General features: G+C 35.2%; 1 protein-coding gene across 1 annotated transcript in view; it reads right to left on the bottom strand.

Moving 5' to 3' along the window:
- Positions 1-1,534: 1,534 nt before the first annotated feature.
- LOC117344700 (solute carrier family 12 member 9-like) overlaps positions 1,535-18,884 on the bottom strand; it is a 31,553-nt gene continuing 14,203 nt past the window's right edge. The window contains exons 2-7 of the mRNA XM_033907528.1: positions 11,196-11,330; positions 9,192-9,326; positions 8,582-8,736; positions 7,398-7,566; positions 5,589-5,596; positions 1,535-4,926 (exon numbers count right to left, since the gene is read on the bottom strand). Coding sequence (XP_033763419.1) covers positions 3,916-4,926; positions 5,589-5,596; positions 7,398-7,566; positions 8,582-8,736; positions 9,192-9,326; positions 11,196-11,330 — 1,613 coding nt within the window. The 3' untranslated portion in view covers positions 1,535-3,915. The remainder of the gene's footprint in view (positions 4,927-5,588; positions 5,597-7,397; positions 7,567-8,581; positions 8,737-9,191; positions 9,327-11,195; positions 11,331-18,884) is intronic.

The following is an 18,884-nucleotide window of genomic DNA, read 5'->3' as shown; positions in this document are numbered from 1 at the left end:
TATTTTTTTTATTTATGAAATCCAAACAGCTGTGATAGGATGTTAGCCTGGTGAGCAAAGGGTCGCAGTCTGACCACTGCGAGGAAGCTAGGTTGGTAAATGTTCGAGAGTTTGATAAGACTCATCAACGGTACAATAAGTAAGTTGATTTAAAGGCCCATAGTCCCTAATCCTTCGTTCCATTTCATTGGACAGTGAACCAAAAAAGTACCCTAATCCTTTGTTCCATTTCATTGAACAGTGAATAAAAAAAGTAAGATTTTACCTGGTGCCAAAAAGACTGGTAACTCTAGGTAATCATATGTTATTCACTACATGTAAGATATGGCATGCAAACTTTACAAAAATTATTATCATTATTTCATAATGAAATGGAAATTCTCTTACTTTATGGGTGACAATGAGGTCATGTATCTGAAGATTTATCAAAATGTTTATATTTGTAATCCTATATACTTAATAAAGGTTTGTTTACAACCGAGAATGACACAGGAACAAAATTTTAAAAGGGAGATAACTGTTCATTGTTTTAAAAAAATCAGTTTGGTTTTATTTTAGTTTTACGACGTATAAACAGCCAGTTATTTAAGGACGTCCCAAGCCGGAGTACCCGGAGAAAAACCTACGGTCACTACCAGGTAACTGCCCCACATGGGTTTCGAACTCGCGTCCTAGAGGTGGAGGGCTAGTGATAAAGTATCATGACACCTTAACCACTCGGCCACTGCGAGGCGCTGTAAACTCAGTAAAACGAACTGATGTAAATATCAACTATAATATTATTCATTCAGTGAACTGTTAAATCCTGATCAATTTAACTTTAAAAGTGTTGTTAATGCCTGATAATATGTGTCCATCAGTGTGATTATGTCTATAATTATAATACATTTTTCGGTATAGCCATATGATATTCTTTTGGCCCTGTATATGATGCGACAGGTGGCGTTACTGGTCAAGATGAAGTATTTGATCGATCAATGTAGCGGTAAATACAAAATGCAGATATGCAGTTAAAAAACGAAACAAAGTTAAAATTGAATGCAAGTGGGTGTTTCTTTTTAAATGACACATTAATGAAATTATATTCTTGATTCAAATGCAGACTTATTATCACCAAAAATGATTCAAACTGATATTATTTTGTTATCCGTGCTGAAACACACTAGTTCATTAATTTATTTAATTAACAGTTTTGCATTATAACCACCAGCATTAAAACTATGCCATTTATCTTTTTTAAAGATATTTCTTGTTACAGTATGTTTCACGTTTTCTCTGCCAAATCAATAATACAGTTATCTCCCCTATAAGTGGAAATCGAGTATAATATATTACAAGAATGTACTGACATCAATCTCCTTCTCCAACAAGCTTATTTATCAAATGGAATGTAATAAACTCAAGCATTGCACAAGAAGCAAAGAGTATGAAGTGTATACATAAACTATCATCCTGGTCAAAACGTTTCATAACAAAGGAAAAATAACAGAAATATAATTGAACACACCTAAAGATATTAAAAAAAAAATAAAAATGAAATAATCAAAGAGAAAACCTAATATCAAATTGTAGGTATTAATTGAACACCTCAATATGAACGATTCAATAATAACCATCACAGGGACTTGTCACCAATTCCTAGCCATAACATACATTTATAATACATATCAATATATAGACTGTGAGTTAAGAATCTTAACCAAGTCCCTGTGATGACTATCACAAGGCCACAGTGTTAAACTGTTGAGTCTTAAATCCTTACTTCAATATTGCCACTTGTACAGAACTGACATAAATGGTGGTCATGATCACAGAACATTGCTAAAACGAGTGCGAAAGAATAATTTCATTATTTTTTTTGGACAGCATTGATCCCATTACCATGGCTGTTACATAGAGTGACTCTATCTACTCTGATTTTTGAATTTTCTAATCAGACATAAACATTTAATCCATTTCTAATCCTTAGAATTACCAAATGAGGCTAGTGTAATCTGACCACTATGATAAACCCAACTGAGTCCAAGATTAAACAGGTTAATTTGACATGTTGAATCCTGACAGGGTGTCAGATTAGACAGGTCAACATGACAAGTTGTACCCTGATAGGGTGTCAGATTAGACAGGTCAAACTTGACACATTATATCCTGATAGGGTGTAAGATTAGACAGGTCGACTTGACAAGCTGTACCCTGATAGGGTGTCAGATTAGACAGGTAAACTTGACACATTATATCCTGATAGGGTGTCAGATTAGACAGGTCGACTTGACAAGCTGTACCCTGATAGGGTGTCAGATTAGACAGGTAAACTTGACACATTATATCCTGATAGGGTGTAAGATTACACAGGTCAACTTGACAAGCTGTACCCTGATAGGGCGTCAGATTAGACAGGTCAACTTGACACATTATATCCTGATAGAGTGTCAGATTAGACAGGTCGACTTGACATGTTGTACCCTGATAGGGTGTCAGATTAGACAGGTCGACTTGACATGTTGTATCCTGATAGGGTGTCAGATTAGACAGGTCAACTTGACAAGTTGTATCCTGATAGGGTGTCGGATTAGACAGGTTAACTTGACACATTATATCCTGATAGGGTGTAAGATTAGACAGGTCGACTTGACATGTTATATCCTGATAGAGTGTCAGATTAGACAGGTCGACTTGACATGTTGTACCCTGATAGGGTGTAAGATTAGACAGGTCGACTTGACATGTTATATCCTGATAGGGTGTCAGATTAGACAGGTCGACTTGACATGTTGTACCCTATAGGATGTCAGATTAGACAGGTCAAACATGACAAGCTGTATCCTGATAGGGTGTCAGATTAGACAGGTCGACTTGACAAGCTCTACCCTGATAGGATGTCATATTAGACAGGTCGACTTGACAAGCTGTACCCTGATAGGGTGTCGGATTAGACAAGCTTTGCTGCATACCGTCATAAAACATTTCTACAGAAATCATATCATGAAAGCCCACACCTGTGTATACATGTAGTACATTTCTAGGCAATTTAAGGACATTAACAACATATAACAACAATACATATGTATACACCATTAGAAATAGATATACACCATATATAAATGGGACAACTTGACATCACATGTATTTTTTGTAGAATTTTAATCTCTTAAACAGTAACAGATATTATCATAGTCTAACTTGCAAAATAGCTTATTGAATGAAGGTGTTATTGCAACATTTTCAATATGGTCAAAAATACAATATGGCTGTCATGATGTCATATCTCAAAATCTATAAGTGACCATAACTCCAACACTGCTGATTTAAAAAATTACAGCTTACAGAACAAGTAATTTTATATTAAAACTTTTTTTAGTCATATTTTTTGCTTAAACTTCTTTATTCAACTGCTTTCAGAAAAAGTGTGTTTTCTGAGTTGTATTTTGATTTTTTCATGGTTATGTTCTATAAAACCAGAAAACCTTATTTCGGTATGTAAAAAAAAACAAAGATTTCTAAAAAATATCAAAAAAAGTTTTCTTAAGACTAAATTTTTAACATATTAAGTGTATTAGCACAGACAGATTTCGAAGCTATTCTACTGTATACCTCACAACTACACCAATTACTGAAAATGTTAAGAGGCCCAACATCAAATTTACTATTCTTATAAAATTTGTGCTATTATATACGCCTGCAAAGCAATCAAACACCTAAGGGATGAGCTAGATCCACTTTCAATGGCTAAAAATATGTGTGGAATGTCTAGCAGCTATAGTATGAAATTCTAGATGTTATATATATACTCAGAGAGGTCCCTACATTTAGAAGCTTTACGCACAACCGAACAGCATGACTAGTGATGGCTTGATCAACAATGAGGCTCAGCAGCTTCATCAAGAAGTCCGATAAACATTCTCCAACATTTTAGTTTTACAAGGTCGTGGACGTGACGGGATGTAGTCCATGAACAAAAACGGTGGGTGGAAGGTTTCTCGACAACAACTCAAGCTGCTGAAGAAACTTGTCTCTCTCGGTTTCTCGGGCGTCTACACCTTGAAATTTGCTCTCTGGTGGAGGCCGTGGGAGATATAAGAACGACACCACAGTACGACTTGAGTGGGAGATGATCAACTCATTCATCTCCTTTATAAACTGATTTGGTGCCGAATGAAAATCTTGCATCCGCTCACTGTTCACCTCTGTCTCTTGCGGAAGCATGTGCATGAGGTGGTCCCACGTGACAATTTTGATCTTGGCGTAAATACGCAGCTGTTGTAAATAAGCGTCCAATTTCTGTTCCTTCTGAAGTGTGTTATCCGTTTGGGCATTAAGGCACAAGAACACACGAAGTTGAGTTTTGGCTTTCCATGGTGGGACCATCCTCAAGATGCAGGCAAACTGCAGCATGAAAAGACAAGTGTTGTCAAAGAAACTCGCAGTTTCTGGTTGAAACAAATTTACAGGCCATACATCTATAAACGATGTTGCTCTTGTGTCTGCTACAACTGTCTTGTTTAACAAATGAAAATGTCGACAAAGAATCACATTTTTCTGCAGTTTTAGAGAATCTTCAATCATCTGTACATATTCTCTGGGCTGTAGGCACTTATCTTCATGTTCTCCTCGTAAGCTGGAAAACAGACCTTCAAGATTCGAGGAAACACCATTTTCAACTCCACCCAGAATGCGTTTCTTTTTCTGTGTTAGCCTCCTGGCTAGGGAGTCTATCGGTTTGGAGGTGTCATAGAACCCTAGACACACTGTATTTGGTTTCATGCCCCCTAGCCCAGCTATCCTCACCAAATGTCTCATTCCCTCGACAACTGATGTTGCCATGGTGATCTCTACAAAAGCTTTGATTTTCATGCCATCTACTAAAGTCATCCAACGGGTTTGTTCTTCACCAAGTGGGTCCGTGTCATGGTCTTCCCAGCATCCAACCTTAGAACGAAAAAAAAATAATGATAAATGATGACACTTTCCCTCCTACAAAGACATTTTCTCTCTTCCGATGACATATCCCTCCTACAAAGATATTTTCCCTCTTCAGATGACTTTTTCCCTCTTCCGATGACATTTTCCCTCTTCAGATGACATTTTCCCTCTTCCTATAATCTAACTTCAGGTGTTTCGGCCTGTCTATACAATTTAGTAGTATTTTGTTACCGTAATATAGGAAATATGAGTTAATAAACTAAGAGCTACCCTCTAATGTAAGGGATCAAAATTATTGAAATTATTTTTTAAAAAGCCTACAGAAGGATTTAGTACAAACAACCAACCAAGAGATAGGCTTTTCAAAGTTTTTCAAAGTTTCCGAATTTTTTATTAAGTTATTGATGACTACTAACTTAAAGGTAATTTTTTCTTCCGAAACAGCAATATGAACTTAAACTGTCAAAATCAATTTTGTAGGATCCTTCCTGTAATTGGGAGATATACAACCATCCCATCTTGTTTTGTTTTGTTGTTTAATGTCATTTTGTCTTTGGTTGTCTTTCCTGATCTTGCTCAAAATAAAGTTACGTGATGAGAAAAGCCCTCTCAATCGTTTATCTAATCGCAAGTCTGACCAAATATTGTTTTAATTTCTTCAAAAATACCTGACATACTAATATAAGAACAGCTAGACTTTAGTGATATTTGTACAGGTTACAAAAAAATCATGATTCCGTGCTTTATTTAATTTAGAAATACATAGAGGATAACTAACAATGTCTTCAGTAATACCTAATACATTTCACAATTGGGGCTAATGTATCAGACATTTTGTTTACAAAAAAATGTGAAAAACACATTTTGTAGAATCTCAGTCATTGTACATACCTCGGTGAGGCATTATCTCATGTTTTCCTCGTAAGTGGGAAAAAGACCTTCAAGATTTCGAGGAAACACCATTGTCAAAATCCAAGATGACTGCCTGTCGGCCATGTTGTTTTCCTATTGGTCCCAAGAATTAGATATGCAGAACTACAGACCAAGGGGAACTTGCAAAAATGTTTGAGAAAGATCCCTTCAGTACTTTCTGAGAAATAGCGATAACAAACTTCAATTGTCAAAATCCAAGATGGCTGCCTGTCGGCCATGTTGTTTTCCGATTGGTCTCAAAATGCAATATGCATAACTAGGCACCAAGGGAAACCTACATATGAAATTTGAGAAAGATCCCTTCAGTACTTTCTCAGAAATAGCGATAACAAACTTCAATTATCAAAATCCAAGACGGCTGCCTGTCGGCCATGTTGTTTTCCGATTGGTCTCAAAATGCAATATGCATAACTAGGCACCAAGGGGAATCTACATATGAAATTTGAGAAAGATCCCTTCAGTACCTTCTCAGAAATAGCGATAACAATCTTCAATTGTCAAAATCCAAGATGGCTGCCTGTCGGCCATGTTGTTTTCCGATTGGTCTCAAAATGCAATATGCATAACTAGGCACCAAGGGAAACCCACATATAAAATTTGAGAAAGATCCCTTCAGTACTTTCTGAGGATTAGCGATAACAAGAATTGTTTACGGACGGAGGGACGGACGGACGGACCACGGACCACGGACCACGGACGCAGGGCGATTTGAATAGCCCACCATCTGATGATGGTGGGCTAAAAATGTATATTTAGATATTATATCAATGATATAAGCTGTACATGAGACACAATCTCAAAATTAAACAGGAATTTGGATTAAGGAACAAACATCCACTACAGTTCAGACTTTACCAAAATACCTAACACTATTCATGTACACAAATCGTCAATACAGTTATACTTCAATAAATAGATGTCCAGGTGAATTGTTTAAATTCAAGACTCTCATGTTGAACCTTATACTGTATTTTTTTTTTTTTTTGGCAAAATTTTCAATCCAGAACAAGTGATATATGTTTGTTATGTATAACAACAACCACACTTCTGAGTTCTGTACGTGACATTTCACCAATTGATATAAATTCTGTATCTTGAGTTATATGAATACAACCATTCCTCAATGAAGAGTGGTCGTTATCATACACATACGGTATCAATGTGATTTTGTATACATTACAGTAGATACTGTATATCAATGTATTTCATACATATACACATATGTATAAAAGTGATTTTGTATACATTACGGTAGATACTGTACAATGTATATTAATGTATTTCATACATATCATACACATATGTATAAAAGTGATTTTGTATACATTACGGTAGATACTGTACAATGTATATTAATGTATTTCATACATATCATACACATATGTATAAAAGTGATTTTGTATACATTACGGTAGATACTGTACAATGTATATTAATGTATTTCATACATATCATACACGTATGTATAAATGTGATTTTGTATACATTACGGTAGATACTAGATACTGTATACTAATGTATTTTATTACAATATATATACTTACTGAAGAGATTATCGTGAAATGTTTTTGATGACAACCCAGTGTACATCCCGGTAATGTTATTGTCCGAGGCGTTTGCCACTAGATGATTCGTACTCGGTATTTTTACCCCGAAAGATGATGTTTTGGCAAAAATGCTAATAAACACTGAGAGGGTACATAATATCACCAACTGTAAAATAAAAAAACATAAATACAGAATTAGTAGGTAGTGATGGGACATCAGAATCAATTATCAGTAATAATCAGAAAATATCCACAGTAAATATAGAGTTAATAGGTAGTGATGGGTCATCATAATCAATTATCAGTTATAATCAGAAATACCCACAGTAAATATAGAGTTAGTAGGTAGTGATGGGTCATCATAATCAATTATCAGTTATAATCAGAAATACTCACAGTAAATATAGAGTTAATAGGTAGTGATGGGTCATCAGAATCAATTATCAGTTATAATCAGAAATACTCACAGTAAATATAGAGTTAGTAGGTAGTGATGGGTCATCATAATCAATTATCAGTAATAATCAGAAATACCCACAGTAGATATAGAGTTAATAGGTAGTGATGGGTCATCATAATCAATTATCAGTTATAATCAGAAATACTCACAGTAAATATAGAGTTAGTAGGTAGTGATGGGTCATCATAATCAATTATCAGTTATAATCAGAAATACCCACAGTAAATATAGAGTTAGTAGGTAGTGATGGGTCATCATAATCAATTATCAGTTATAATCAGAAATACTCACAGTAAATATAGAGTTAAAAGGTAGTGATGGGTCATCAGAATCAATTATCAGTTATAATCAGAAATACTCACAGTAAATATAGAGTTAATAGGTAGTGATGGGTCATCATAATCAATTATCAGTTATAATCAGAAATACCCACAGTAGATATAGAGTTAATAGGTAGTGATGGGTCATCATAATCAATTATCAGTTATAATCAGAAATACTCACAGTAAATATAGAGTTAATAGGTAGTGATGGGTCATCAGAATTAATTATCAGTAATATACAGAAATAGTCACAGTAAATACAGAGTTACAATTTGACTGAACTACAATAGGTATGGGTGCATGCACTAGCTAACTTATTACCAGGCATTTTCTCAGATACCGTATAAGCTAGATCTCAAAGTTGAAAGAACTTTTAAGGGATGACAATAATATCCTACCAAAAAGATGAAAGCAGAGGTCTTAGCAAACATGCTACCACCGATGATACAGACGATGAGACAGAGAAAAAGGACGATGGTGGCATACAGGTACTTCCACCATTGTTCATTTGGCCTTGTGGGTAGACCTGTCTGGTCATCGGTCAGCATCGTGCCTGAAAGTATATAATGTAAGTAACTGGAACTGAACACTGATAAAAAACATTCATGCTTCATTTGAAAAAATTCTTAGCTGTCTAAAAATAATTTCTCTGCAACTGAATAAATACTGAAGGTAATGAACATGTGTATAAAAATTGTATTCTTCATTTCAAAATTTATAAATGAAAATCACAATTCCTACTTTCTTTTCATATTAAAATTCCAATATATTTTGGCCAGAAAGGCAATTCAAAATAGTGATATTATGTGAAATGTTTATTAGCAGAAAGCAGCAAAAGAGGGCACATAATTCCCATCAAATAAGTCACAGTCAATTGAAATCACAAGCAAAAAACTTTCTTTTTTTTTGTTTAAAAGGTTGTTGGAAAATGTTCACACACGATGTGACATCTGGTCTGTAATCATCAACTATAAATACTTAATCCTGACCAGGAACATTTTTCTTTACCTCCAGGGCCAAAATTTTCCAGCATTCCTTCTACAAAACCACTGACATATAGCCCTGCGGCAATCACGTTGGCCGCGAAAAACAGGAAACCAATGCTGCCACCAAACTCCGGTCCGAGGGCTCTACTTATCATAACTGGATAGAGGTCAAGGAACAGTTCAAATTCAATTCTGTCAAATTGTTAACTTCCAAATCTTTATTAAATATCGTGAAAATATTTGCATAAAAATTATTTTAGTTTTATTTCTTCTGATATCCATTTCAAGCGAAAAGCAAATATAACGTTTGTTTTATTTCATTCATTTCCAAGCTAACCAAAGTGCAATCTTTACACTCATCAGCTGTCAAACTTATCGCTATACCATACTGATAGAGAGGACACAAGGGAAGTAACTCTGATATATCACAATGACTTGCATCTGCAAGTGTGATAATAGTGAAAAAGTTCACACTTCTGATCTGAAATTTTAAAAAACTTTTAATCTCACAATCAAACTTGTTTTTAATTTTGTAAAATCTATTGTCCAAAGGCCACTTTTCATGTCAAAAATTCTTTTATCACGACTATATATATCTGATTTCTCCATTGCGCCATCATAACATGATCCGAAAGTGAGGCCATTGTCATTTTATAATATATACTTGTTGCATTTTTTACCTTATACAACTTTTTGTTGTTTGCATATACAATATGATTAATATCCAAAATAAATATAAATATTCTTTATTTCTTTCAAAATAAGTTTATTGCTTTAAAATTGAGTAAAAATGTTGATATTCATGTCGTGCACAAATCTCCCTTATTTTAGGCAAAACTCCCTTAAAATAATCATCAATTTCCCTTATTGTTCTCCTGAAAGTATGGCATGTATGTAATATGTCATATGACACAAGCATGAATGTAATTTTAATTTGTATTCCTGGAAACATTATCTGAAAGCAAGGAAGGCCTGTTTTATGGTAAATAATCATATCATGCCATATACATGTATAGAACAATTTGAAATACCAGATATCTCTTATCTTCCTTGCCATTGAGTAAACAGACATTAATTTCCCTATATTATTGATATTAAATGTCAGGAAATAATGAAGTGATTTTCTTCCCCATCTTGAGTGATAACCACAACATTTTGTGGTTATATATAATGCTTTAGTAACAGAAAATTATCAAATGTATGTACATATTTCATGTGTAACTGCAAAGTTAAGAAAGTTGTGATTTAATGTGATTTTCTCAGGGTCAGTCTAATATTGGCCATTATCATGACCAGGTTAACTGAAATACTGGAATCCCCTTTAGTATTTCAGTAACTAATATACTTATATATTTTAAGTTACTTAATCTCCTGAAATATGCTTTAAAATGTGATAGCTATAGGATTTTGACCAAGATCTGTGGAGGTTTAATGGGACCTTCATACATGCCATCATTTACAGAAAATGAAAAACCCACATCCAGCTTTTTGTAAAAGGATCAACAGAAACTTAAACAGATATTTAAAAAATTATCACAGTGACCTAATTCTACTTTGACCTTGAGAAACTTCAAGAAAGATGTCTGAAGCAATAATTGAATTTCTTGTACTGATGACCTCAATTTTGACCTTGAATATGGTTGAAAGATTTAATTTTTATTTAATTCCATTTTTGAAAAGTTGCCTCAATTTTGAATTTGGTTTAAATGCTTACAGTGTCATAAAAGCTATTAGTTATGTTATCAGTAATGGTGGCCTTTATTTTGACCTTACATATATCTGATCCTAGAGCCAGGGGAAGATGAAAGCTGCTATTCTATTCATAGTAACAGTGACCTAGTTTCTGATCTGAATAACTTTCCAGGGGAAACTGGAAGATACATATCTTTCTTTCTATAGTATGCCAAATTGTGATCTAATTTTTTACTTTCAACCAGGAATTTAAATAAATGGTCAACAAAAATATAAATAAATGGTCAACAAAGATAATAAAGACTTATTGATACAGTAAGTTTCTGAAGGATACAGTAGGCTCCTCCCCCCTCCAGAGCACCGTTTGTGGAGATGGCACAGATGGAAAGAACTGTCATTGCCAGAATAAAGTAAGCAAGCACCAGCTGGGCTACTGACTCCAGAATCCCTGCCTGCCCAACCAGGAACCCTGAAAAATAGGATATTAGAATTTTAAGTTAGTCAAACAAAACAAAACATATCATAACGAAGTTTGATGGCAAGGCCTTTTGGTCAAAGTTGTCCATGACTGCATGAGTCTGTAAAGTCAGAACTAACAGGAAGAATCATAACACTGTCACATGTACATATTATACAAATATATCATGGGTGTCTGTGCAATAGTACAATACAACATCGGTCGATTACCAGTACCGAGGGTCAAATATTCTGGACTATTGCACAGACACCCATGATATACATGTACTTGTTTTATTACATAATCACTAAAACACAGTTAGAATCACTGACATCTCGACTTTCCTGTAGACCTAGAAGTCGTCATGACTGACGTCGGCAGTGTTCACATCCAGGTGACTTATATTTAGACGCTTGAAAGGGAAGTAGGGAAATTTTGAAACATCACAGGTGTTCAATAGTTCGCATGTGACTGTGCAATAGTCATTTTAGCCATGCAATAGTTCAAAATATAGCTTACCAGGTATGTGTATAGTTAAGGAAAAACAAACAAATTATGTAATAAAACATATTATGTTATAGCCATGAATTGAGATGTTTAACACAAGCTGGTCTGCTCCTCATATTAACCTATGTAAGCTACACTCCACAGATTTAATTAATTCGAAAAAAAAAAAGTTTCAGCAGCATGGCCCTATGACTTTGAATGATAAGTAAACAACATAAACAAACTTTTATAAAATATCAATGGTTTTATCCTCTTCATAGACTGATAAAATAGGTCAACTGAAACCAAAACAACTTGTGAATGAATAATTGTCACATGTCATACCTGCATACACGTCTATGTATCATAATTTATCTTATTTTACATTTTTTTTGTCTTTCTTCTTCATGGACTAAAGGTACACTTATAGTTATCATATGTAGGCATATGGTAACATATGTGGTCTGATGGTACAAATTTCCTGCCTTCTATACTTTAATGCTGTAATAGGAATAAGTAATGAAAAATACCCTGCCTGTATACGTACCGGGCTTCGGACTAGCGACCTTTCGCTATCAAGGCAAACATCATACCACTAGGCTTAAGGGAAATTCACCCTAGTCTGAGCTAGTGAGGTGAACTTATACTCTCTACTTTTACACTTCTCCCTCCTTCACAAATTTTTTTTTACCCGAAGACAACTGCAACCCAGGTTCTAATTACATGGGAGCCTCTTAGTCTCCTATAGCTTTCACTTGGAGTGGTCAACGACACCAAATCTTTAATAGGAAGGAGTAATGAAAAACATCCTGTTCGTACCAGGCTTCCAACTAGCGACCTTTCGCTCTCGAGGCAAACATCCTACCACTAGGCTATACTCTCTACTTTTACAATACCATGATTGATTCATTCATTCATCCCTCATAAGTTCATAACAACAAATTAGTTTTTTATATCACATAAGTGTGTAAAGAAATATCATTATCATCTTAAAATATCACAATATGACGTCATGTGACAAATTTATACAAGACTGCACTGTGAGTTATCTTATCAGGAATTACGATATTATCCATCATTCACAAGTTTCTGTGACCTTTCACTCTATCCAAGGTCAGTACACATGTACCACCTTATTTGCTTAAACTACAGACAATATTTACATACATATCTCTCAGTACAGCATGAAGTCACCTCATGAAAGTTATCATTGTGTCAATAATTTTTTCAGCTTTCATTAAGAAAACCATGGCTACCTATTCATTTATGAAAAGATAAGTTTTAAACAACATATGTGGTCTTATTGAAGTGTGGGAATATGAAATTTTGATAACATACCAGATTGACCTCGCAATCTTATTTTGTAATAGTGAAATACCTGGACTGTGTCAAGCATGTCACAAGTATGTGTAAACAAAAATGTACTTGATACTGCGCCAATCATGACTTTGACTGTGTCAAGGAAGAATGAATTTTAATCAAACAAGAAAACCATCACAGGAAGAAATAAACTTTGGATGTCACTCTTTTTCTTAATCCTGAGTGTTTCTTAAACATTTTTGAATATTAAAAACATTTTTCCTCAATATTCTACAAAGACATATATGCTGTCATACATCTTTACTCTATAACTATGAAGGGGCTGCAATATCTCAGTCGGTTACAGAGCTGGCCACATAATCTCAGGTGACCCATCGGAGGTGCATGGATCAACGTTCTCTACCCATGGTTTTGGGAAGCTGAGAAACAGGCCAGTCTGTGCTGTCGTGTTGGTTGTGTCCTTTGGCAAGACACTTTATCCTAATTGCTCTGGATGGCATATGATGGGTCTCCCGTATGTTGCACAGTGAGGTAGTCACAAACTACTACAAAGAGACCCTCTGCATCAAAATGACCTGGCTTTTCTTGGGGCGATAAATCAAGCAAACAAACAAGCTATAACTACAATGTCTTTTTAGCTTGATTGTATTAAGCAATATATAATTAAAAATGAAGGTTTTTTTAATATATCTTTGATATTCAGTCTCATTCATGATAATGATTTTGGTATAAAAAAATTAACACATAAGGTAAACTGCCTTCATATTATTAACCATGAATACTATTTACTACTAAACAAATTATACAAATAGGCGAAAACGAAAATTATCATTCCCTGCCTTAATAAAATTCTCAACCCCTGGGTGAGAATCTTGAATGTCCAGCCATCCCTGAGTCTAGGGTTAGACAATCAAGAATCTTGTCCCTTTGAGGTGAGATTTCTTTGTCACCTATATATACATATGTATATACTCAATGTAGGGAAATAACTGACCATAATGCTTAATGTTTTGTACTTCAGTAAAGGCATGAAGGAAAATGAATACAATCATTTTTCTGAAAAGGTGAGATATGTTACAAAGCTCAAATTAATATACAAATGTATATAATCTTGACTACTACATACATGTATTGTTTACATGTATATATATGCATTTTATGTAGCTATACATATACCAAGCCAAAGCATATATGTATATTAAGGGGACATATTTGACCTTAATTAAGTGCACTTTCTTCCATTAAGTATCAGTATTTATGTATTAGTACTGCACTTTTTACAATGTACTGCATAGCTGGAACTTCTTTTTACCTGTTACACTGTAGATCTATATATAGCTAGTCTACAGCTAGTTGTAGTCAGCTATGTGCCTGTTAACCTTGAGTAAGGCTCATCTGATAAAACAGAGACCTAAATAATATACAAATTTATAACACAGAAATACCATGGCCACTACATTTAATTCGTATGTAACAATTAATGAACACTTTTATCCTCAGTACATAAAATAGCATCATGATGTACCTGATCGAAGGAATAAAAGGGTACTGAACATGGACAGTGCAACAGGACAGACGACCCCAGAGAAGGTACCCAATGTCCGTCTGCTGTCTTGGGAACCAGCCATACTCCGGCTGTCCCCTAGGTCGTTGCGGCTGAGGCTGCGAGGAAACTTCCATATCTGAGCCTGAGGGGCAGTGCCGGTTGAACCCAAAAGTGGTGTGTCCTCTTCCACACTGTGATCCATCGTTTCGTCTACTGAATTTATACTCAAACTATGCTCCAGTGACATTGCATGAGCGACACTGCATAAATGTAAGAAAGTTGAAATGTTTTCATAAAAACACTTTCTTCATCGGAATCAGATATTCTTACGATGTCCATTCACCATGAAATAAACATGACCGTAGTCGTCTGCAGTTCATTAGTCTGGTAATTGTGTCCTATTCATTGTCACATGACACTTTCCTCCATGAATCAAATGACTTTACGGTTCATACACCTCCGGTGACAAACCCTCATACAAGCGAAGATTCAAAGTTCACGAACGGGGGCAGTTACCCGGTAGTAAACACTAACAGTACTTCCGCAAACACATCAGACAGACGCTTGAATCAGACGTAAATTTTGCATTACTAGTACGCTTACATTTATGTGGCTCAACTGGTAGAACCACTTGAACAATTATTCATTCAATGGTTACTGATATGCAGCGATTAATGATAACAGGTTAAGCCGAGGACTGTTTGTAATACACAGGCCTTTGACGCAAATAACCACGAATTTGCATTATGTTTTCTTTCTTTTGGACAAGAAATACTTTCAATGACCTCTAGAAATATATATAAACTGGTGAGGGGGCTAGCAAAAATAACAATTACCCCACAAACACATCATATACAAGCCCCAGGTGTCACTAATTGGACATACTAAGTCGTAATTACGAGATAACTAAGTTGTAATTACGAGATAACCATGTCGTAATTACGAGATAACTCAGACGTGATTACGACATACTAAGTCGTAATTACGAGATAACTATGTCGTAATTATGTCGTAATTACGACATAAAAAGTTTACTTCATGTGGCACTAACCGGCTTCCGTATAATATTGACTGAAGTGTTTAGCCATTTTTTTATGACAATTAGCCCAAATTGTTGAGGTAATCTCCGGAGACTTGGTGAAGGTCGACTTCATCCATTTAAAGTCAAGGTCACTGCTTAATTCAGACTCTCTAAATGGTGGTAGTGAGAAATTGATATCATACATAAATGTAGTTGTACTCCTAAAAAAATTGCACACGAGACAACTTGAAAATACGTAAAGTGCTGTTACATTTTATCAAATATTTAAAAACAAAAAAACAAAACAAAACAAAACAAAAACAACAATAAAATAAGAAAATTATATAATGAATCGATTTTAAATAAACAAAATACTCAATAATAATACAAAATTGTGAAAATAGGGGGAAAAAAGTCTTGCTCGATGTCGTCTTTCTTACAGCTGGTACTCGAGTTGAAATTTTATATTTATCGTGTATACATCTTTAAAAACGTGCACAAATTTAAATACATGTATGTTCATCTCTATAAATAGTATTTTAAGTAATTTATAGTAATAAAGAAAAAAAAATGAACTTGAAGTTAACAAGTGAAGTATGTTTACCGTATATGTATAACATGTACATGGGAAAGTTCAGTCACTTTAAACACTTAATAGGTGGCCTTGGTGAGAATCGACATCTCAATAACACGAAACATCCACATGGTCGCTGACCTTAACGCGACATTACATACACATGTAGATAAATGGACAAACACATATATAAATGGATGTGTTGTCACGTATTGTTGTATACATTGTCAATAGCATTTCATTTTACGGATCTTAAAATGTTTGATACTGTAAATATGTGTAAACACTTCGTGTAAGAAAGAAAGAAAGAAAGAAAGAAAGAAAGAAGACTACACCTTGTGTATCAATTGATGCATTATTTGAAACACATTGATTTTTTTTCTCGGTATTTTTTTATCAAGCGCGTGACACTTTTAACTTCCTGATCAAATTTCTCCCAAGAAAATCCAGAACTCCCCATGTAAAGGTACAATGTACTTTTAACAATTTTGCACAAATGTTCTCATACTTGGATTATATAAACCTGGAAGAGAAAGATTTGTAACTCGACATAATGTCAAACTAAACCACCTCCCCTCACCTTTCACCGCCCCCGGGCTAACCCAGGTCATGCATCTAAGGGCTGGATATTCGCGGTCAAGTCCCTGTGAGTAGGCCCACAGGGGCTTGACATGTTCCTATGATTCGGAGTGAAAAAAATAACAGTAAAAATATCTAGGAGTCCGACCCAGGTGGGTTTTTTTTTTGTTTTGTTTTTGTTGTTGTTGTTGTTTTAATTCAGGGTCATAAGAACGTGTCGTGCCCCTGTGAGTAGGCCTAGTTACCAACATGTATCAACATTACAATATCTCCTATATATTTACACAAGCACACAGCTCAGTACATTATACACGTTTAGTATTATAGTGTTAAAATGTCTCTATATTGGTCGACTATTAACTTTGTGTTGTTATAGTTCATTTTGTCTGGCTAAATAAATATTGTTAAGATATTGAAAATATCCTGATAATGTCAAAAGGAAAAAAACGAGTCAGTGACGTACACGTAATTATTCTTCCGGAAAGGAGCGATATTAGAGCAACAGAAAATAAAGGCTTATTTGATACATCTACAGCAACCAGGAGCTGATGAGTAATTATGAAAACGGAAATATAGTTATAATTGCTTGTTTGAATAATTTACGTCTGCTTCTCCCACCTGCGAATAATTCGGTAACCATACACACAATATAATACAATAATTATTAGACTAAACACAGATCCCTGTGGTCCTTCAGGTTTCATTTTCACTCGTGAAAGTTCGTGAAACTAGCTCGAATTACTCGTCTCTTAGAGAGACTGGTGTTCACTGTACGTCTACTTTCACGGCGGTTGTTGTGTTCAGGCGACGTGAGGGAGCCGGTGGTCGAGCTCCTCCGAGGGTGCCCGTGTCTCCTCCCCTCTCAATCCGGTACGTCCACATGGCCGGATAGCTACCCTGGACGGACATGGACGCGGCTAGGTGGTCCTTCTCGGTCCGGTGTCGAACTCCATATTGTTTTCATTGAGAAATTGTTAAAGTATATTGCATGCCTGTAAGCAGTATTGGCTATATGAAGAATGGTTTCTGGTATACTCCTCCAATGACGGTAATGCTGTGATGTTGTAAAATTAAGCAGTTTGTCGTTATTGATATCTAAACTTTAATTAACACAATTTTGTATAGCTTTAGGGAATAACGTGAATACCCAATACAATGTTAACGCTATTCAAATGCAATAATGGTAATTGAAAAGTATTGCCTACACAACCACGTTAAACATTCACCACTTTCATGGAAAATCATTTATCCAAGCACAACGCTCCATCATACGTATCCATACGTTGTGCATGCCCGGCGTGTAAATTGTCAAAGACAACTTTCCATGAACTCCACATCTAGCCGTAGAGCGAGTTTGACCGAGGCATCAATTGACAGAGTTAGCTTTTCTTGAACTCCACGTCTAGACCTTATTTAATCTTACGCCTTATAACCTGATCCCGAGCTTTAGTCCTAGCTAGACATGTTGTTGCATTCCAATTTGTAATCAAAACTGTCACACACAAAACAAAACACATACACAAAACAGTCTATTACGGTATCTTTATAGACTAAAGCTGTTCCTTTATGACGTTTGCACGGACTAGGTGAGATATACAATGTAATGTTACATCACGGACAGTGTCTGATATATATTGGGTGTGTCTAATTGTACGTACATTCCTTCTCTGAGACATCTGACAACAATCCCTCTCTGGGTACATGTGATGTATTTTAACACGCTGGCTCTGTATGGTAGGAAAATTATGTCACAAACACACGTTACTATACATGTATGAACGGATCTTCTTATGTATATGGGAGAGGGCGCCAGATGTAGAATGTAATTAAAATTGATCACATAATCAATTTGTTGTCCAGTGAAATCACCCAGTCATATTTCTGCATATGTCACTAGTGTAATATCCCCTGGAGCGATTTTCATTGGCTGGGTCAATCAGAAATCGATTGTGACGTCATAATAATGACAATGACGTCACGCCATGAAAATCGAGGATGGCACAACAAAGTAACCGCCTCCGTTTGATTTTCCATCCTATT

Source organism: Pecten maximus, chromosome 16 (genome assembly GCF_902652985.1).
Source record: "Pecten maximus chromosome 16, xPecMax1.1, whole genome shotgun sequence".
NCBI classification, from domain to species: domain Eukaryota; kingdom Metazoa; phylum Mollusca; class Bivalvia; order Pectinida; family Pectinidae; genus Pecten; species Pecten maximus.
Note: the sequence above shows the minus strand (reverse complement) of the source record. Positions and strands in the feature narration are given on the sequence as shown.